This window comes from Gymnodraco acuticeps, unplaced genomic scaffold (assembly GCF_902827175.1).
Source record: "Gymnodraco acuticeps unplaced genomic scaffold, fGymAcu1.1, whole genome shotgun sequence".
Lineage (NCBI taxonomy): Eukaryota > Metazoa > Chordata > Actinopteri > Perciformes > Bathydraconidae > Gymnodraco > Gymnodraco acuticeps.
Genome location: NW_022989985.1, coordinates 4,858,343 through 4,881,224, shown reverse-complemented (window position 1 = coordinate 4,881,224; position 22,882 = coordinate 4,858,343). Strand labels below are relative to the sequence as shown.

The following is a 22,882-nucleotide window of genomic DNA, read 5'->3' as shown; positions in this document are numbered from 1 at the left end:
GCTTTACGAGTCTAAATTTGGGGCTTAGATTTGATTTGAACCCAAATAGCATCAACCACATATGGGGTAATTCCTTGAGGGGAGATTGTGTGGATGTGAGGGGAGACGGGGGGAATGTAGGGGGGGGGGGGGCGACGTGAAGACAAGCATACAGGATGTTGAATTGGGGTGCAATTAAAAAGCGTGAACATCAAGGCCACAATTTCCTAATCAGCTGGCGAAGAGTGAGACCCCAGGCGAGGCAATTTAGCCGAACAAGACCGCGTGGAATGGAAGAAGGAGGAAGCAGCAAGCGCATCACTTTTTGACCTTTAAGCCCATCTGATGAATTTCTGGTAATTAAGCCGTTTGATTGCCTGGAATTAATGATTTGGATAACTGCCCTTTAAAGGCTGTTTACCTCTCTTGTAAATTGAAGCCTTTCTGCAAGTCTTGTTTTTGTAAATGTAACCTTTATGGAAATTACTCCATGCACCAAAGCTTCATTTAACAGCAGTTCAAAGGGGAGAGAGGGAAAGGATACTAAGGGCTTATATAATACCCGAGATAATTCCTCACTAAAATAAAATGTTCTTCAGAAACAACTAAGACTTCACGTTAAACATGTAACAATGTGTGAATTTGTAATTGTGTGTGTGCATGTGTCGGTGTGTAGTTGGACTATTGATGCCTGGAGGAGAGGCACACGTTGGGCTGTAGCCTGAGTTTTAGTAATACTAATTCCATGAGTGCAAGTCCCCATTCAACCCCACAAAACATTTACAAAATAACTATAATAATCAAAAAAAAATCTAAATTACAATTTATTTAGTGTTGTCTTTTAAATTTCAGCTAAATCCAACTCAATACTTGATGCATGTAATAATGCTCTAGAACCTTCTTCTCATTGTTACACATAAACAAACACTGGAGGTATATATTGTAAAATGTGTACGGCTTTTACATTTAATTTGAAGCATATTTCATCTAAATAATATTGTATCAGCCTTAAAGTGTCTGCCTGTATTTAAAAAAACAAAACATTTTTAATATGTACAGTACAAAAATATGTGTGTATTTAGGGGAAATGAGTCATACCTTTCACAGAGGGAGTCTCTCCTGTACAGTCAATGAAGGTCAAATTAGTGACGAGCTCCATCACCGTCCTCTCAAACCCCAGCAGGGTGCAGGCCAGGTGGGTCAACGCTTTCAACTGGTGGGAGGTTAAACTGAAGCTCCTGCTTTTCATGGGAAGCTCCATTGGTGCTGTTAAATGGGCGGGGGTGTTGTATAAGAGAAAAGGAGAAGAAAATAAACATTGCTATGCTTGTAGAATGTATGACTGACAGAGAGAGAAAGTGAGCGCTGCACTACGGTTTACAGTTTGGTAAAGGAATAAACAATTTCATGAAACTAGGTTTTCAACCCAACATCCCAACATGCACTCATCAGAAAACACTTCCCCCCCCCCCATGTCTTGCCTTGCACGGCACCTCTTATAAATATCGACCCATTCATGTTTTCCCAATACACGGCATAAACAAAGAGACAGCGAAAATATGCAAAACTTTGCTCCCAGAGAAGTCACACATGCACATCCTTTTCTCTCGGCACAAAACTTTTCTCCCCCTAACCCGCCGATGACCCCTCGGCAAATATGGATTTCCCATTTTGGAGGCTGCCAAAGCCATCACCCGGGGGATGTTCCGCATTAAGCTGGAGAATGGGCGGCTGGGAGATGTGTTGCCATACTCCCAGACACATGCACAAATACTTTTGTGTGTCCGCTTAAATGAGCTCCTCCACTGCAAAGGCATTGGGGAATGGATGAGCTCAGTATTAGCCTTGACTCTGAAAGCACTGAGTTGATTGAGCGTTGGGAAGGAAAGAAAGAAGAGGGGGGCCTATTCCAATAATTGTTACATTATTGCCTCTGGATCCTGATGTAATTTTGCTATATTGTTTAACAAATTCTGACAATATGACACACACTGTCCCCAAGGATGCCGGGTTTAATCATGCATGAGGTTTGAATCTCTCTATGTGTAGGCATGTGTGTTTGTTTACATGAGTGAGAGTCCATGAGTTGGTGTGTGTTTGTGTAGGCAGGGTGTGTTTATGTGCATGTAATGCAGGTCATTATGAGTAACTTGATTCGTAGAAGACACTTTCACACACATTTGCACATGTCAGTCTTGCAGGATAATTGCCAGACTCTGTGGTCACCATGGAATATATTCTGACCTCAAGTTGTTTGTGTTTGCAAGTGAAAGTGTATACATGTATTTATGTGCAAGTGTGTGTGCATGCATGTATGAAATCACATGTGAATAGCTGTGTAATTAGTTGGTGTGTGTAAGACTGTGTGCGTGTGTATGTGTGTGTATGTGGGATTAAGCTGCATGAATCTGCAGCTCCGCTGTAATGGGGTCCAGTGGGAGTCTGAGCTAGAGAGACTACCTCGTTCTGCATGTGTATATGTGTGACCTAGCTGACACCCACGTGCCAGCCTCGTTTTCCAGCTTGCACATTCATGCACGCACCAACAATCAGGTCTATTTCTGAAGTCACCAGCAAATCAACACAGCTTTCCCTGCTGCAGCGTGGGGCAAAATGAAAGCTGTCACCAACTCAGGAGTAAACAATCTAAACCGGATGAGACTTGAAACACATTAGAGAAAGAGCTAGTGGATTTTCTAAAAAGCTATCACTACAACCCCCCATCCTACCTTCCGCTGGACATTAATCTGGGTAGGGCAACCATTAACCAGCACTTCATCCGGAGAATCACCTTTTTGCAGAGCATCATCTCTGCCTCTTTCCTTTGTAACCATTCATTCCCTCAACCTGTGACCCAATGGCTGTTTCACATGCACACTAACTCACACTCTAAGTAGTCGCACATGACCTTGATGTTTAGCAATGCTCTGCCTCAGCCTCTCATCGAGCTATGCTGCTATATAGGCTATATAGGTATTTATAGTCTACTCCCTAGCCAAATAGCCCTATAGCCATAGCAGTGTAGTACACAGCCATCTAAACCTCATTATACCTTTGTCACAACAATGAGGCCAAATGGAGGCTCTCATAGCCGGTTGATGGAGAGGGTGTGCTTAAAAGCACCCAGGTGTGTCATATAGCGCAGTGCATGACATGTCTCAAAGAGTAGAATGAGGAAGGGCACTCACAGGCAGAAGGGTTCAACCAAAGGTCAATGTACTGAGAATCAATAAGGGAGGACTGGTGCTGAAAGCTGGTGCTGAAAGCAGGGTAAAATGAGTGTGTTTATATAAGAGCTCCCCATATGACATTACAGTGTGATGGTGTTCTTATAAAGAAAAAGAAAATCAATGTTTACTGTGATAACCATAAAAGTTGTATGCATCTTATCATAGGCACTAAAAGAAAAACAAGCATACGTCAAGCCATATGTCATTCAGCAAAATGTTTGAAACTGGAAACTGTGTGTGGATAAGGGGGGGCTTTATTGTTTCATATTGAGCAGGAACATAGTAAAAAGAAATGTCTGAAAATACCCAACTCTGCAAGTCTACAGTGGCCAGTCTCAGTTTGTAGCTTTTAACAATGACAACAATGTAACACAGAAGGAAAAACAAACAAACAGTGCAGGTATTTTTGGCGAGCCATCAGTCTTATCCTTGTCAGTCTCTCCTGTGGGTTACACCATCAGCTCCACAGCACCCTCTCTCTCTCTCTCTCTCTCTCTCTCTCACACACAAACACACACACACACACTGCTCTTGACTGGCAGTGAACAGAGCGAGAGGGGGAGAGAGGAGGAGATCTAGGGGAAGGGAAAGGGGTGGTGGTAAGGGATGAAAACATGGGGAAGAGAGGGAGGGAAAGAGAGAAAGAGAGGGAGGGGCGGGATAAGGGAATTCCCTTAGCAGTTGTTATTGATTCCGGTGTTTACGGGTGAATAGTTTAGTGCCGTTTACAAAACAGAACAGATGCAGCCAGTGAGCAAAAAGGTAAACAATTGCTGTGTGGCGGGCTGCCAAATCCCCAGTCTGATGTATTAAACTCACGGTGAAGAGCATTTCCCCTTTGGCTGCACTTATTGCCACTTCATTTCCTCTTCGCTCACATACACACTCTCTCCTTCTTGCTATCTCTCCACTTCTCTGTGTCTCTCTTGTTCACTCATTTATCTGAGAGAAGAATAAAAAGGGAGAAGGCAGTAGACGCTTTTTGCCGTCTGGCTTTTTTGTGTCCTTCTCTGACCCAGGAGGCCCAGTTCTTCCAAACAGAGCCATTAGTAGGGGGAATTGCATGTGTCTGACATGTCCGAAAACCAATTATTAGACACTTTCTACCAAATGATGCCCGAGTCTTAGGGGAATGGGCAATCATGCAATCATTTGGCCACTGATTTAATTTCTCTCCAGGACAGCATCCCTCCCTCTCTCAATTTGCTCTCTTTCTCCCATTCTGTCTCTGTGTAGTGTAAATGAGACCGATCAGAGGGACGGTCTTCCCCTTTCCTCTCACACTACCCTACTGGCCTATCATTTCTTGTCATGTGAGTCATGAGAATATATGAAAACAAGCTTTCTGTGTTTGGGCTTTGGCCCTTCTTAAACAATATAAATTCAACCTGATCTACAGAAAAATCAACCTTCATTGCCTCACGCATCTGCCTTTTATCAGGCCTTGCACATCTCCCTTATGAGCCAAATAAGGCTTTTAATAACTGTTGTACTCGATACCTGTAAAAAGGCATTGATTTTCAAAATTGGAGCTCTTCCACTTTAAACAGAAGCATATCGATACCAAATAGAAAGGGACAAAATATTGAACCTTGTGGAACTCTGGAAGATTAAAATCGTAAACAAATGTTTGTAATAAAAAATACAAAAATAAAATCCTGAACTTAGTTGTCTATACTCAATACTCAACAATTTACACACAATTCAAACGGTTAAAGAAGTTGTGATACAGGCATGCAAGCAGCAACAAAGTGCAACACAACTCTCCTGAAAGTCTCTCCCACAGTAGTGGGCTCTTCTTTCTCCTTGAATCCTTACTGTATATGTTTACCATCTTGAGCATTTCTGTATTTTTGCACCTCTTCACATGGGGCTCTGCACTTGGGGTGCAATGATACGGCTCTGAAACACTTCTGTGTGTTTCGTTTTGTGCTTGTGTTCTCTGTGTATCCATGCTGTTTTGTGTGTTCATTGTGTGTCAGGCAGGGTTGCAGGTGCATTGGGGTTCATCTGTGTGTGTGTGTGTGTGTGTGGTGTGCGTGTGTGTGTGTGTGTGTGTGTGTGTGTGTGTGTGTGTGTGTGTGTGTGTGTGTGTGTGTGTGTGTGTGTGTGTGGTGTGTGTGTGTGTTCCACTGTAGCCCCCCGCTAGGCCCTGTGACAGCTGGGGTCCTCTTCGTCAGTTGCGGCCCAATGCTCACTCAGACAGCATTATTATGGGAAGTCTCCTGCTGCGACTCCCCAATAAACACTGACACATGCACACACACATACTTGAACACAAGCCCTGGTCTCTCGCGGCCCTTTCCCTGGGTGCTGTCCAACCAGGCCACAGCAGGGGTCACCTGCCCTTCCCATAAGGGGAAAGTAGCCATATTTGATATCTCAATTAAGTTTCCTTGCGAGGAAGGAGGTGCAGTAGTGATGGTGGTGTGTTCAGTTGTGACAGTGAAGCAGTGCTAACTTTTCTATGCTTTATGTTTATTATTGTTTACGTTGTGTCTGATTATTTTTTGTGAATATTCTACAGACAGTGAGATAGGGGTTAAGATTCGCAGAGCTGCCTAGACAAAGAACATGAAGAATGTATTGTCTTGATGGGAGCATTCCATTAAAACCCACTTGTTCAGTGCCCTTGTTTGCATTATTGTTTTCAACCCCTTGGTGAATCACACTGACTCTTCAACACGAAGTGCTGGCTGCTCTCAATAAGCAAGCCATTTTTGTCTGTACTTCCTCAATAGAAGCTGCCAGGAAAATGTTCATATCCTTGAGCTTTTCAAGAGTGATACACAAAAGCCATTGTGTCCACTCGGAGGAAATGGGGGGTAGAGGGATGGCAAGCATAATACACATTCTCAAGGGCCACAAAACATATTTTATACGATTTTGTGCCATGATTTAGAGAAAATGTACACTGAAACACATTAACACAAGCCTAACATAGAAAACAACAACTTGCTCTGTGTGGTTCCTTACAGAAGACTCTCATTGTCAACAAGGACAGGAAGAGAGCTTCATGAAAACCAATCGTTCAGAGACTGGAAAGCATCACGCAATCACACATGTCCATGTACACAGACAGAAACCAACTACATAGCCCATAATTACATGGCAGCATGCTGATGCACGTTCCTGGCAGACTGTGTATAAACTCAGGCAGAGATAGGATCTAGTGGGAAGCTGCTCTTAATAAATATGAACTAACGCCATTCCCAAGCAGCCTCAATCCCCACAAGCACCTCCAATGCCAGTCAGAGCCTCAGCACAGCTATCTCGCGTCACTACAGAACCTCTCTCCCTGCTGAATAGGATGCTGTGCTTTCACTAGGAAATAGTTCAGAGAGCCAGAAAGGGCGAAGATGGAGAGGGTGCAATAGGGGTGAATGTGCTTGCTATACATGTTTCTAACTCAATTTTTTTTATCTATAGGGAGCTGTCAACCTTCATATGAGGAAATTAGTAGTAGTAAAATTCAAATCAGCACAACCAGAATGGCGTTACAGAGTTTAAACAGAACTTCACAACCTCATCTTCACCCCTGTGGTCGATTGTTAGGGAATACATTGAATGTGTGTATGCAGAGAAATTGGAATGAAAGCTTTTGATGTCCAACAACACACAGATCTCCTATTCATATGAACATTACTGATGCCATATGGTAATTTAATGATGCATTTTTAAAAGGGAGGGATTAAATGACTTTTGATCACACCATTTTCTAAGTAAGGCTGCAATTAGTGCAAATACACACACACACAGACACACACACACACACACACACACACACACACACACACACACACACACAAACAAACAGATGGGCAGACATGTTCACATGACATCCTCAAAGGTGATTGAAAAGACACATGACGACACATAGCCCCACACACACACACACACACACACACACACACACACATCAGGAAAGAGGTAAAAAACATTTCCAAAGGCTATATTCTCCTCACTAGTTTCAGAAGCATTAAGCTATATTGTTGAACAAAAAAGTGTGTAATTGCCTCCATGGTTAATCGTAGAAAATCAGTATCAAGTTATAACATTTGGATGATTGCTTAAAAGTATGAGAACTGTAACTGATTACCATTAACCTTTATCCTAATATAACACTGTCGAGCAAAGGGCACTGAAAAATGTAAGATACAGTATTTTTCTTTATTTTCGCTATTCGGGACACACACGCCCACACAAAAACACACAGAGACACACACACACATATTTGACCCACCCACTCCCCTGCAGACTCAGTGAGGTGTGTTAGTAAGGTTTAAAGCTTGTATTGTTCCTGACCAGCCAACCTGTCTAGCACACTCCCCAGTCTCACTGCTCACCCCATTACACTCGGAAAACTACAGGAAAATGGGAAAAGACAAGAAAAGAAGGGGAGGGAAAAAAGTGGACGCTGGAGAGATTGAGGAAAAGAAAAAAAAGGGGGGGGGGGGGGGGGGGGGCAGATGAACAAAAAAAAGGGCTGAGATCCTTCACATCTGTCGAGGTACAATGTCAGAGTCTGCCTTTGAGTCGGTGGGGTTAAAAGAGGAGGCAGATCTCGCCGTGAACGCTGTTAAATGGTTCAGTGGTTTGACAGTGGCTGATGCTACAGAGAGCGCCTCTCCCCTGGGAGCCGGCACAGTCTCCCAGGCATGGCTCTTATCAAAAATATACCTACCGCCTGCCTCTACTGCAGAAATAAACAATAACACAGCAGGGAAGGAGGGGGAGATCTAAGGAGTCATAGGATGCTTATGGAAATAGAATCACTTTTATTTCACCACTGTCATAATTGTCTTGACAATTATGGGCGTAGCATACAGTATAGTCAGTAAAGTGTGAAAGCAGATTATGCATTAATGTTCAAGCTTTGGCTCTTAAGAAGCCATGGGCGTTAGGGTGGTGGATATGTTGGTTCTTGAGCTCTTTTTTTTTGGGGGGGGGGGGGGCGTAAAACATGAACAACACAAAATGTAATCCCAGTTGTAGCCCTCAAAGCGGTGTTGCAGCTGATAGTCAAACAAACACACACACATACACACACGCACACACACGCCAACACACACACATAAAACCAGCACAGGCAAAACTGCTCCATTTTACCATCATTACACAGCACGGGTCCCCCGCTCCCTTTGGAGCCATGTTCTGCCTCCGGTGCTACATTTGACGGTTTGTTGAGCGGCACGTAGGTGTGTAGCCTCCGCCGTGTTACGTGATCAAACAGCCCAACTGACGCATGGCCAATTATCCTGGCTGCCTCCTCTCATCTCACATTTAAGGAGAGGGAAAGTAAAAACCAGAGAGGGAGATGGAAAGAGAGATAGATGGAGAAAGGGAGGGATACAAAGACGCAAGGCTGGTGGTGTTTATCGAAGAATGGCAGATGTAAAAGCACTCGTCTCCCCGTTCCGCAGGGAAGCTGACATGTGCACCATTTTTGAAAAAGTAAACAATGGCTCATACACTTTACATTTTTTTGATTGTGAGTCTTTGCCCTCAGCAAGCCGTAAATAGGCCAATATGAAACAAACAAAGAGAATTCGGGGAATTAAGAATCAAAAGTGTCACTGCATGTGAAGGTCTTTACTCTTGTCTCAGTGAATAACTTCACTGCCTGTTCGGGGACAGTGACACATTCTGCATTAGTCACAAACATTAAAATACTTCACAATAGTTATTTCTCTCAAATATCTATCCCCCTGCGTGACAAGGTCAATAGAATGTTGAACCTTGCGCTTACTCCTGCACCAACTCTTTCTTGGCTGTTTTGTTGCTCAAAAGTAAGAGGAAGGTTAAGATTAATACATTTCCCTTCTTCACTTTAAGGTCATACAAAAGCATGAAGGGGTTGCTGTTGCTGCTCTGCCCTTGTTGATTTTGTTTATCAACACAATTCAAACCTTTACCTAAAATGGCGCAGTTCTGAGTGCCTTGCTGTAAGTTCAAGGTGGATAGGTGAATTAATGGTGTGACACACAAAGACATACCTCGTATTTTGCTCGGAACTCTTTTGGGAGAAGGGCTCATCACAGTCACAGATAAATTGGTAAATAGTGATTTGAAGTTGTCGTTTTTTTTAAAAGCCTTGGACCTGAGAAGCAGGCTCTTCTCTCAAAAAGTAGATGTGGAAGGCGACATAGAAACAGTAGTTATTGACAAACAGATACAGAGGCCTTGGCTCTGGTTGAGATCACGACACACTGCAGTAAAAAAAGTAATAGAAAAGGGAGGGAGGAAGACAGCTTTAAATAGTGTAACAATACGAACAGAGAGGAGAGGAAAAAAGGCAGAACAAACCACTAACCACTCAGGACTCGAAGCAGGAGGAAGAGAAATTAAAATATAAAGAGTATTTACACAGACCTACAGTTGCCCGCGACCTGGCGGAATATTTCTTTATCTTGCTAGTGAGCGAGGTGTTGTCCCTCAGGGCCGTCTCAGATTCTCTCTCCATCAGCGAGGCCAGTGCTTGGGTCACAATGCTGAGGTAGGCCGCATTAAGGAAACCCAGGATGGTGTGCGGTTCTGCTAGTCTTGAAAGGACATGGATCTCCTCTGTGAGGGCCTGGGTCAGAGCTGGGACCACAGAGCGGAAACCTTCAGCCAGTCTGTCAAAGCCGGCCTCATCGCCTGGGCTAGAGCTCAGGGTGGAGTGCAGAAGAGCCAGCACTGATTGGCTTCTCAGGCTCTGCATCAGTAAAAAAATATATATATATCACTGTTAAATCATTGGTAAACTATTGTATCATATTGGTAAAGCAAATGTGTCAAATATAGGTTTAAACACAAATGTAATACGTATAGAAAATATCAATATTATTATTTAGAATAATCTATATCTACAATTTCTTTGAACCTGGTAATATGTGAGGGCCTCAGACTCAGGGTAAAGAAAGAACAGCTGTTGCAGACAGTGGAGCCGCTCAGGGACGGACATATTTCTTGGTCCTTGGTGATCTGGGCTGCGTGCAGACAGCCTTTCCAGCAGGTGGCGGCGCAGCTGGAGCCGCACGTCATCCCAGGCTTCCTGGATCTTAAAGAAATAGTGAATTGAACCAAAAGTGTAAAACACCCTGATAATAAACAGCAACAAATGAGAGAGTATCTTAGTGAAAATGTTTTGCAGTGAACAGTTCTGTTACTCAAGTTTACAAAAGAGCAAACATTAGCAGGTACGTAAGTGTTTATTCAAGTGTTTATTCTAGTCTACTAAAACACATATTGGATTCAGAGATAGATTTGTGTTTGACCATGTATGTGCTTTAATCATTGATTAATCATTCATTCCAACTTTGGAAGATACCTATTTGATTTAACTCTGAATACTTATATAAGCCTTAGCTGAACTTGTGAATGCATTTTTCCACAGAATTAACAGACTATATATTTTGTTCCCTATTACTATCATCAAAATCCTTCTAAAAAATGTATTACTCTGTGGCCGGTATAAAGAGCAGAAACAATTCCAATAATGCTTTCAATGTTAGTATTGATTGGAGACAGCATACAAATGTGAACCTGTCCTGTAAGTGATCAATTCCCTAATTGAATATCATTCAACTACAAAATTGTACGCCAAATTACCTCCAATGAAGTGTCATCTCTGACTGTATGAACCAAGTGGATGGAGGCGGCCGGCAGAGAGGAGGATGAGGAGGAAGAAGAAGGGGTACATGGAAAGCAGACACCACACTGGGAAGACAGATTCAGCAGCAGCTGAAGAGTCACTTCCTCTTTCCCCTCCTCTTCAGACCTCAGGTACTGTATCTGAGGGGAACAGAGGGAAAATATGTCGAAACATGAATGCAAATACAAAAGTTATTTTGCAGTCAAATCTAGGGCCGCCTTCTCTTAGATCTAAAGGTCTTGTTAATATTAAGCTAGCAGTTGATCGGCAGGTCTGTTATTAATGACAGAAAGTCTGTACAATTAAGTGGGAAACCGAGGATACCCTGCCAGACAAGTTCAGATTGATTGATCATTATGATCGACATGAACACATTGGTTTTCAGTCTTGTAGATTTCTCATTTTAGAATATATGTACCATTTTATTTTCTGTCAAACCTTTAAAAGTGAATAGTGCTATTACTATGATCATCCTCATCACTTAGTGTCATCATCACCCTGATGTATTACCAAAGCTCTGAAGAAGTCCATGAGGTCTTGATGTCCTGTGGGAACAGGCCTGAAACTGTTGGCTCTGAGGTTGAACCACTGCAGGCACTCTGAAGGGCTCGGCGGACGCTCCTGGGATTCTCCCATTTTGGCCTGGAGCTCCTTTAGCTGCTGTTCAATGCTGAGGGAAATGGAGACACATTGTGTGAGTCTGAAAGCTTGGGACTATGGAACAATTACCAAGCTCAGAGTTAAAGAGAAAAGCACTCAGAAAAATAAATGTTAACTTAGGAAATTGAGCGGAAAGTACCCCCCACACATTGTGTAATTGTTGCCGCTGATGTTTAATTCTGCCAACAGAAAGGAGTACAATATGCAGAAATATGACATTTTAGGGGTTTTATGTCTAATATCAGTAACATTTCGAACAATATGCCTTGTTAAAAATGTATCTGCTTTGAAAAGTTTGGATTAGAGCTTCTCCATCTGATTTGCTCCTACATGACATGTTTACTAGCACGCAGCAAACATGTTCCTGTTAATCTAAACTCTTCCCTTACCCAGGCGCGATTTGATTGTTTGACTGTCAAGATCTGCTAGGACAGTTTCTTTATTTTGAAAGGAGGCTCTCCTTTTAAGAGATTAAGTACACCCTAGTCATTCAAGCATAAATGAAGAGACTGCTGCTGCAGCACAAACAAACAAGAACAATACACACAAGCAGCCACATAACAGACATACAGAGACCATATCATCACGTGTGGCTCTCCCTCACTCTCATTCAGTGTCCGTGAGAAGACAGATACAGAAGCATCAACAGTAATGAACACAGACATCGATATATCAGTGTGTGAGTGTGTGCTAAGCATCTGGTGCGAAATGGTGTTACAGGCATCGGCAGGCATCTGAGGCACACGCTCCCTGCCTTCTCATGTCTTACTCTTCCCCTTGACACACACACCAACACACACTGCTCTTTTGATTTGAACAGACTGCATCATCTATTCCGTTCCCCCTATAATATGACATCAGATTAGAAATGACATTTTTGGGCTCAACATGTTAAGTCATTTCCATGCAAATCAATGCATATATATTTGGGTATGTAAGAATATGTGTATATGTGTGTGTGTGTGTGTGTGTGTGTGTGTGTGTGTGTGTGTGTGTGTGTGTGTGTGTGTGTGTGTGTGCGAGCTTACCAGGCCTACACACCTGCATAATTAAACATGTTATGGTGTTGTGATTGTGATTGATGCTATTCTGTTTGTGTGTGTTTTTTTGCTGGATTTTGTGTGTGCATAAAGTAAAAGTAAGGTTGATATTATTATTAAACCGACTTGATGTGTTGAACTACAAAAATCAATTACAAAAAGAAATATAACTCTATGAATGAATTCAGATCAATCAATCAATCAATCAATCAATCAATCAATCAATCAATGTTTATTTATATAGCCCAATATCACAAATGTTACATTTGTCTCAGTGGACTTTACAGTTTGTACAGAATATCAGTATGACAATACGACACCTTCTGTCCTTAGACCCTCACATCGTACAAGGAAAAACTTCCGAAGAAAACCCACAGTTTAAAGGGAAAAATGGGAGAAACCTCAGGGAGAGCAACAGAGGAGGGATCCCTCTCCCAGGACGGACAGACGTGCAATAGATGCCGTGTGTAAATTGAAAAGATATTTGCATCATAGGTAGTCCAAATGTTTGGAAATGCATGTGTGTATAATAGGTAGATAATCAAATAATGGTAAAAGGGGTGTTTTAACACTTCACTTTGGTCTCTGCAAACTTGAAATGAGACGTCTCTATCATAATCAAATATATAATCGATAGATAATGAGAGTATTAATTGGTTGAATCTTGTCTAACACAATTGTGTGTATGAATGTGTGTGTGTTTAAGCATATATGACAAAGAGCCAAAGTGCTATCTCAGACAGCCCATCACATTTTCTAGCGAAGGTCTATAAACTGCCTCCTGCCTGCTCCTGGGCCATGAACGCATCCAGATGTCTTACAATGGCAACACATTAAATAACCGTTCAAACTGACACACTTTCGTTTCAGAGGGGAAAAACGCAAGGGGATAAAATGTTATAGACTGTTACAAACCGGTTGAACACTGCCTAATGCTTTAGTTCTTTCTCGCTTTTAGTATATTTTCCTCTTTCTCTTCTTCTTTAGGCAGGCCTTATGATGCATCTCACTTTATTCTCCTGGAACACACTTACTGACAGAAAGGACACTCTTGGTTATAAGGTGGGTGTTTCTTTTTGTTTGGAATGATTTGATGCCAGGCTACACAAGCTACAAAAGTGCAGAACTGTTTTGTCACCTAACCCTGTTTGTCCGTGTCTTTCTGTATTACGGTGCATGTTACTCCTTTTTTCTGGTACAATAGTTGTACAGAAAATATACTGCCTTTTTTTGTGACAGACTGTAGGAGTGCAACACATTTTAACTATGCTTGCCCAAAGCTCACTATCTGTAAAACACAGCTTCAGCGAGGTCAAAGCATTACCAGCATGGCTCAGGATTGCTAACGGCAGTGTGTGTAAAATGAATAGACACCACTTTAAACAACACAAAAGGACTGTTAATATTCTGGTTTGTTTGTATGACCTCTGACTTTGCTCTCTCTAAGGAGAATATAGCAATTACTTTCTGAGGAAAAATACTTCTGGATACAGTACATAACAACATTTCACTTTTCTTTTCTTTTTTTCAAATCACAAAAGGCAGGAAAAATATAAAGAAAGAAGATATACATTTCAGAAAAAATGCAAAAGCAACAAACCACCTAAATCCAATTTTTAAGATAGATTTCTGTCATATGTCATGTCTTATAGTGAAACCGTGCTATCAATTTAATGGCAGCACGGAGCACTGTATGTGTGTTTATAGCAGGTCATAAACATGGATGTTCTTTCTGGGCTCAACCCCCGGACTTCACATTGACAGCAGGTTTCAAATGGGCTTCCATCTGTATAGCTCACTTTTTACCGACTCTCTGAAGTTCATTAAAAGCAAACGTAAGTAGAGGTTTTTAATTTAAAATGAAGAAACCTAGGACATCCACCTTTACAGCCTGGGACCCCGTGAGGTTTTAGAGCAGTCTCAGAGACCCAATTTCAACATATGTGAACTCAATATATTGTTGACTTGAAACCTATATAAAGCCATAAGACAGGAAGCAGAATGGCTTCTGGACTTCATTCTCTAGTTACACTTTTCATCATCTCACCTTTGCCTTCACTCAACAAAACAATGTTCTCTAATGGCTACAGCAACAGCGCTTGCCCCTTCAGATACATTCTCAAGCTTTGCCTCCACAGTTTTTCTCTCTATTTCCCCTTTTTCTTTTCTCTCTCCTCTAAACTCTTACTTTCCTAATTTTCTTTTCCTTACTCTCGCCTTTCAATTACCCCTCCTTAGGGCCTGGTGCTGTAAGTTATAAAGTCAATGTGGATGGTCTGTGTCAAGAAGTCCATCCAGCTCTCTTCAATGTTGCGACCTTTTGCCCGCCGGTGTAAAAGCTACCTGCAGCCTAATCAACTTGGCAGGATTAGCTCCAAACCTGATGACTTTCACTGCCAGCAGCTCAGACGCCGAGGAAAGAGACAGAATGAGATTGAGAGAATAGGAAGGTAGAAATGGGTAGAAAACAGAGCAGTCACAGAAAATAAAACCATTCAACTACCACAGTAAAGACGACAATGGACAAACCTGTAATGGCAAAGAACGCGGGAGCAGAACTCAACAAAAGACCCAGAGAATGAGAAAAAAGGTAGAGGAAACTGGGAGGAAAGGATTCTTTAGGCCTCTTGACAAACATGTCAATCATCATACCCGAGATAACACACACACCATCACACACACACACTTGCACTTTCACTGCTGAAGTGAAATCTAATTGTTTTTCAGAGCTGTATAGCTAGACAGTCGACACCACAGCTGCACACCCCCAACCTTCACCACCGCTGAGAGAAAAAGGGAACAACCGGAGGTCTTTTATTAGATATGATGGCACATTTCACAGCTCCCTGACTTACAGAAACCCAATCCCGCGATTAGTCAGCGCTTTGACGTTATCTTAAGTTCCTTGTCAGAATTAATTTAGTGTGGGTGGGCTGCTGTGGGGCTGTCTGTCTGTCGCGCTCCGCTCGCCTACAGGAGGTGGGGGGGGGTTAGAGGCAACGGGGGCAGGAAGATCTCTTTCAAATAAGCCCCAGCTCCAGTCAGTGCCAAACCAGCCGCCTGAGAACTAAATATCTCCTCCATCAAAGGGCCCCATTCTGCAAAGGCAAAGCAGTGAATGGGCTTGAATGAACAGGCTGAAAACTGATCCCGTCCTGGCCCAGCCTGTCGCCCACTTAGTGCCCTCAGCCCTCAACCCCCCAGCCCGGCCAATGATACCGGAGAACTGATACAGCTGATATACTAACCTAACACACGTGTCACGCACAGCTAAACACAAAATCAACTACATACTGCAAGGACCACGGATCAGTATGTTTTGTTCATTGAAAGGAACCTTGCACGATATTTGCTGTGGCAGGCTTTCAACTCCAACAGCTTGCACACATATGCTAAATCCTGGTTATCAGAAGCATTACACACACAGAGAATCAAGTATTGATATTGTATCCTGATCAAGATTGGCAGGCAACTAGTGAGAGCCATTTGCCTTACGAGTGAGAAACTATAGGCCTGTCTGCAGTCTCCAGGCTTGTGCTGACACTTCATTAGAGGTCTTTTCCTGGTAGACCACCGCCCCACTCCCCACCCGACCCTGAACTGCAGCACTCTCCCATCTGATGAAAACTAATGGATTACAGCGTTTCAATTTGGGGGATCCAGCTCCGTTGTCAGCCTATCTTAATCTCTTTCAATTAGGGTGCAGCTCTTAGGCAAATCTGTGACATCTGAGAACTGGGAGCAGGCCAGTCACTTTGACCCACAAACAGGTTGGAGTCCTTCACGGGTGTAGGCAGCACTGTCTCCTCCATCTCTCGGTTTCCCTTTCCTCTGCTCCACTTCCGTAATTTGTCCCAGACACTGATGAGTCGATTAGGCATCAGGTGAGTGAGCTGTGTGTGTGTGTGTGTGTGTGTGTGTGTGTGTGTGTGTGTGTGTGTGTGTGTGTGTGTGTGTGTGTGTGTGTGTGTCTACAGCCCACCCTGGTTGAGGCGAAAAAGAGGCCCTGCAAGACTTTGCCTGGATGTGTCCTGACGGTGAAAGGGCTTTCCTGAAGTAGTCTGGGAGGAAGTTAGCTGAAGCCTGACAGACACTGACCAGTGGTCCCCCACAGCGAGAGGAGGATTGCCTTATTTTTAGCCCCATTCTCCATTATCCGGATGCTTTGTTCTCATAATGGTTATCCCACTCCCATCTGCAGGAACACAAAATAACCCTTTAATGCTTAGAAAGCAGAAAAATGGCCTGGCCTTCTGTAATAAGCCTTGAATTACCTACCCAAGGGTTTTCATTTCAAGATGTGGAATCTTCAATTATTATGTTCCCATTTAGAAGGAGGAAGGAAAGAAAGAGAGAGAGACGGGGAGGGAGACAGAGGGAGACAGAGAGAAAGAGAGAGCGTGAGGAACCCATGAGTCCCAGCCACTAATGGTACCAGAGTGAGGCTTTGTTCACTTGCTACATTTAGCCTGTCCTTCATCATCTGCCCTCAGCCTCACAACGCCACAAACGATAAAAGACCTGAAATATAGATTTCTCTTTTTCTCCCACCCCCATGTCTCTCTCTTTAGCAGTCTATTTGGGCTCTCCAACTTTTCCCGTCTGGGTCATAGACAATCATCTATATTTCAGTCCTCTTTAACAGTGCACCAAAGGAAACAAATCTAATTTGAGTAAACTGTATTGTATTCCATTGCATATCATTTAATTGAACAACTGAGAACAATTCTTCTTTTTCTTTTTGTTATTAAAGTCTATACCACACATTTCAGGAACACTGGAAAACCATTGTAAAGTGTGATTATGGACTCTTAATGACTTTCAATAATAAAAAAAAAATACATCTCAACTAGAGGAACAGAAACATTTACAAGCACAGATGAAACCAGAACAAATTAGATGAAGGCTTTACTGCTATTGAATGGTTAGTGCACACCTACAGTTACCTGTAACTGGCCAGATTTCTCTTTATGTCCTGCTGTATGTACTGTATGAACCAATGCAGGCTCTTCAGCTGTGGAGTGTGATTTATTTATTTTAGAGTCAGTTGTATTCAGATTGTTGTATTTGATTTCTATATTTCATATACAAAAACATACAGCTTTATCAAAGATGTTGTACTGTTAATCCTTCACATTGCCTACACTTTGTGGTCTTTGTGATTCATATCATGTAAATGGCCTGTTAGCCATCTTTATAGGGTCAGGAAATCAGTGTTTTTATTCTCCAGCAGATTTCTGATAGTTGTGTTAGACGGTTTGTAAAAATCCTTTAATCCCAACTAAGGAAACCAGACAATAAAATGAGGGGGTTTCTAACAAATCCTATTTTAAAATGTTTAATATTTTTGATAGCGGGCATTCACGTTTTTTGTCCCACGTGGTTTACTTGTTAAATTAGACCTCTTCATTCAGGAGCTCAACATGATTTAACTTTTATGGATTGGAAGAGAGCGAAAGAGAAATTAAAACAGTCCAAAATATTCAGCTTTTGATTTAGATTTCATGTTACTACCTAGCGACGCAGCTCATATTGCTGGCACTATATTACCGGTCATGCAGGTTGCTCATCTCTTTAAATTGATTCTTGTTAATGTCAGAACAAAGTCAGCTTTTAAAACATTCAAAGAATAAACAAACAGTTCCACAGACGTAACCATTTTGCTAAGGAATAAAATCATGAAGCTGGAACTATGTTTTGTCAAAGGTACTGTTTAACATTTATATACGTTTTCATTGTGTAAGTGTATTTTCACATACTGAATTGCACATTATATTGCACTCCACTTGCTGTTGTTCTTTTGCCAGTACCTAATATCAATCTGGCTTTGACATTATAAACAGTAAATTCCTAAAGAGATGTAAAAGTAATTAGGGGTCAAGTGTAGGTCAAAGAAAGTAGTAAAACTATACATTTAAAACACTATAGTCTAATTGTAGCTCAAAAGGATCAAGAGGGCATATTAAGTCAATGCTTTTGCTTCTCTAACTGACCTGTTGGCATTGAGATTGAGTTTCTCCTCTGTGTCTTTTAGGAGCTGCTCAAAGTCCAGCTCACTGGAAACCCCTGGAACCAGCAGATCAACAAAGGCATGGTCTTCAGGGAAATCCCCCGGCCACTCCATGCTGCTCTGCAGGGAAAAGGAACTAGAGAGAGAAAGAGAGACGGCCATACTGTATAACATTAGAAACACTCCACATGACATGTGTCTGTTCATAAAGCAAAATAATGAGAAAGACAGCACTGGTGTCAGGATTAAATCAACAATTTAGGCTGACACCAAATAACAGAGATGTGGAGTATTGTATTATCACAGCTGTCTGTCAAGAAACTGAACACACACACACACACAGATAGTCAGGAGTATAATAATTTGAAATCTCCTCAACAGGAGTCTTATTAGGAGGCACAAATCAATTGCACCTGAAACAAAAGGAAGCTTATCATCAATGAAAATGGTTTCTTCCAGTTCCCCTCCTCTTTCCTCAAACAATGATTTGCATTTGGAGGACCCCTGATCAAAATGCATTGCCTCAGTCTCTAACCATTTCCACCTACTGACACTACAGTGAGTTAACAAAGCAACACAAAAAATAGACCAAATAAATAAACAATGAGGTGAGGTGCTCTTCAGTCGAGGCTTTAAATAAACAACTCATCTTACGTCTCTGCCACAACTGTGGGCAACCCCCCCCATTCTGTGGTGCTTAACGCTCATGCTAACAGCCAATCCCACACCAGTGTTGCGTTGCTGGGTCTCATATCAACATTGTCATCAACGCGAGTCAAGTGGAAGGTAATGGAGAGTGTCTGTGTCAATTTGGCTTTCTCACACTCCGCCTCTCGCCCCTTCCTCGTCATCTGCTCTGATTTTAATAATCCCTGTCAAACTCCAAACAGCTCCCCACACTCCGCTCCTACACTGCTGCATACAGTCTGTGCCACTCTCCCTGACAGGGCAGACAGGAAGCTCAACATTCATTTAGCCTGCACAAAGGGAGGCCTGTCCAGCTGGACAAATATTATTTTCCTCCGCTGACAGCCACACCAGTTAAGCTTGTCCTTTATTATTTCTCCCTCTTCTTCTCTCTTACTGTTTCCCCTCATCAACACACTCCCTCTGTGCCACTGTCTGAGTAGGGGTCTTTATTCAGCCATTTCTGAAAATGAATACCATTTTAAATCCATGGATTAGATATTCAACATTGTAATTATTTGGGCTAAGCCATACAGTGTAAGTGGGTGAATGTTATTGTGAATACCCTTTGTTTGTGTGTGTGTTGTCTACAACACCGCACACCTATCAGAGACAGACTCACAGATGGACAGGAGTTCTGAATGTAGGTCTGCTGGGTGTCTACCTCCTGGTCCGCCAACATATCATCTGTTAACTTGAGCATAAGTGTGTACATGTACAGTAAGTGAGCGTGTTAGGATTCTCCAAGCAGCACACAGGGCCTCATTAGTAATATACTTTAAATCATCCGGTCTCCATCGTCTTGTCATTAGCTCTTTACAAAGCAGATGTTGAAAGAGCCCCTGTGTGTTTCACAGTCTTGCAACAGGGACAACTGGGCCAGGCACTGAGACGCTGCCTGCCTCAGACATCCACTCCACAGCTATTAGATCAGGGGAAACACTTACACACACACACATCACTCTCCTATCTATCTATCTTGCTGATGCCCATTTACAGTAATGAGTTTGTCCTGAAATATTTAGCAGCATGTCCCCCAGGCCGTCGCTTTAAAGCCACTTAGAGCATGTCAAGTCAACACTATTTTAAAGAGCGTACCTTTTACCTAACAGTCTGCAGTAAAGGAAACATGATACATGAAATAGGTGCATATTCTAAGATCACAATACTGGGGAGAACTATCTAATGCACTCTCAGGGGGGAGCATGGCTTCACTGTTGCTGTGCAACCACATAGTCCCACTACAGCGCACTGCATTTGACTGATTTTCTTTTTAACAATAATTCCTTATATGGGCTTTAGTTTCATCCCTCCTGATATAGTGATAGTTCTGGTCAATTTAATAGGCACTACTCATTTTCAGATATATTGATCAATTGTTTTCCTTTACTATAGGGAAATATGTCTACACCATATCTTCGTGAAATATGTTGTGTAAGACTGTTCAGAAATTGCGGTGAAACAACTAGCAATATAATAACAAATGCCCATGTGATTAGCCTACACTGAGGGGATGAATAATACATGACTTAATCATGATATTACTTGTCATTGCTGTTTTCTCTGTAATAATCATCATCATTCAACAGTATTAAAGTACCCTGAGCAATGAGTCAATTACAAATATTGAAAAACCAGACAATATTGTTACACTGGAGCAGCTCATATTGTGTAGCTTAAATCATTTACTAAACATTCATTTACCGGAGGAGAACTGACATAAACATGAAAGTTTCAATGGTTGTATTTAATAACTGCAGTTAGGTACAAATTAACTATATCAATACATTCTAAGCTGGAAAGATGAATATGTCCAATATGGATGCACAGACAACTATTTATATTATCAATTAATCTTATAGCCCATAGTGTGCAATCATTTAGTTTGTACAATGCCAGATAATAGTTAAAATAGTGAATATAACAGACCCTAAGTTAAATTGCTTAAATTATTGTCTTTTTAACCAATGGTCTAAAACCCAAAGGTATTTAATGTGCATATATATAATATTTCAAATGCCTTTTTCATCTCAATCCTTTTATCACAAGGGCTTAAAATGCATTATATTCTCATTTAATTCTCATTTGGTACACTTGAATATTATAACAGTATTTTGAGTATTTTTGGTGGTGCAATCACACATATTGTATAAGTTGAGAGGTGTAAGCAACAAGTGAGAGTGGAGCTCTTGACTTTTACTTGCTTTTCATTGCATCCATAGTCAGAAAAAAGATCTCTGTGACCACACAATAAAATAAGGGGTTTCAAATTGTTGTCATTTTTTTTAAAAACAGCTTCAAACCAAAATGTGATTCATTTTTAAATAATACAATGGACCGAAAAGCTGAAAAGCATCACACTTCATAGTTATTGATTGATTGATTGATTGAAAAGTGTATTAACAGCTTGTATATTGGGTACAGTACAGTACAGCTCAAAACATACAATTGTTAAGGGGATGCAGACCAGAGAAAGACTTTCGTCTTGTTTACATCAGGGTCCCCCATTTCCAATTCATCATGTCATTTAAGACATATAAGACATATTTGACATACAGATGGCTTATTTACAATTTACATACAGGTGGTTTTTTACATACAGATTGCTTATTTACAATTTTCATTTTAGATTTCGTTCTAATACATCCTAACCGGACATTTAAGATGAATGTTAACTATTTATCAAAAACAAGTCATGGCTTGAAAATAAAGCTCCTTTAATGATATTATATTATAATAGTTGTCTCTTCTATAGCCTGGTGTTAAGAAATAGCATCTGTTTGTAGATGTAAGCAACACATCAATTAGAGAGATACCTCAGACTGTCACTTTAAATGCTGATCAGTGGATTTTAAACATTACCGACTTGTAGTATTTGACCATGTGTCACAGATAAGGCAGTCGGTATCAGCATAACAAAGAATTGCCACTGTACTTGCTAACTTTGTCAGGTCATCTGTATCTTTTTTTAAATGTGCTGGATTCACATGTCACATAAACATAGTGGTTCAGTGTTACATCATGCACGTGTAGCCTTTCATTTGGGTAACGGTTTCTTACCTTTCAAAAGCTCCTTTTATTTGTCTCTCGTTTAAATGCTAATCCATCACACACAGGAATATGGACAGCCTCATTTGCTGCCACATTTATGTTACGAAAGCCATATGTAGCTTTAAAAAAGCAGTATACCAAAACACTTAAACAGCAAATATGCCACCACGTAACGTTAGGTTGATATGGTTACTGTGATGGTAGCTTATCTCGCTGTCACGGAACGTTAATTAAGCAGTTTTCGTAAACAGCTCTACGGTTTCATAAGCAGGCTCTCTGTCAGAATCACGTTGTTATTATTATCGATCAATCAACCATCACCAATAGTCAATAAGTGCTGTATGATATCCAGATATTGCCGTTATTTCCGGGGACAGAAAGCGTCCGTGACAACAACCCGGAAGTAGCTGCATGAAAACTTCCGCTTCACGGAAGAAGCCAACTAAATAAGAGGGGGGGGTACTTGTTTAATGGCAGAAATATACGTGATTGTGCTAGCAGTAGGTAACATTTATGTGAAAGTAGCTAATCTCTATAGTGTTTTACGTCTTTTAATTCCAATATATAGTCGTTTTAATGTTTCTTATGC

The 22,882-nt window shown here is 41.5% G+C and overlaps 1 protein-coding gene across 1 annotated transcript in view; it reads right to left on the bottom strand.

Annotated features, from left to right (window-relative positions):
* kiaa0825 (KIAA0825 ortholog) overlaps positions 1–22,678 on the bottom strand; it is a 99,791-nt gene extending 77,113 nt beyond the window's left edge. Inside the window, 7 exon segments of the mRNA XM_034212705.1 lie at positions 1,078–1,245; positions 9,582–9,906; positions 10,075–10,251; positions 10,803–10,985; positions 11,356–11,515; positions 18,539–18,691; positions 22,303–22,678. Of these exon segments, the coding sequence (XP_034068596.1) occupies positions 1,078–1,245; positions 9,582–9,906; positions 10,075–10,251; positions 10,803–10,985; positions 11,356–11,515; positions 18,539–18,669 (1,144 nt within the window). The 5' untranslated portion in view covers positions 18,670–18,691; positions 22,303–22,678.
* Positions 22,679–22,882: the final 204 nt, after the last annotated feature.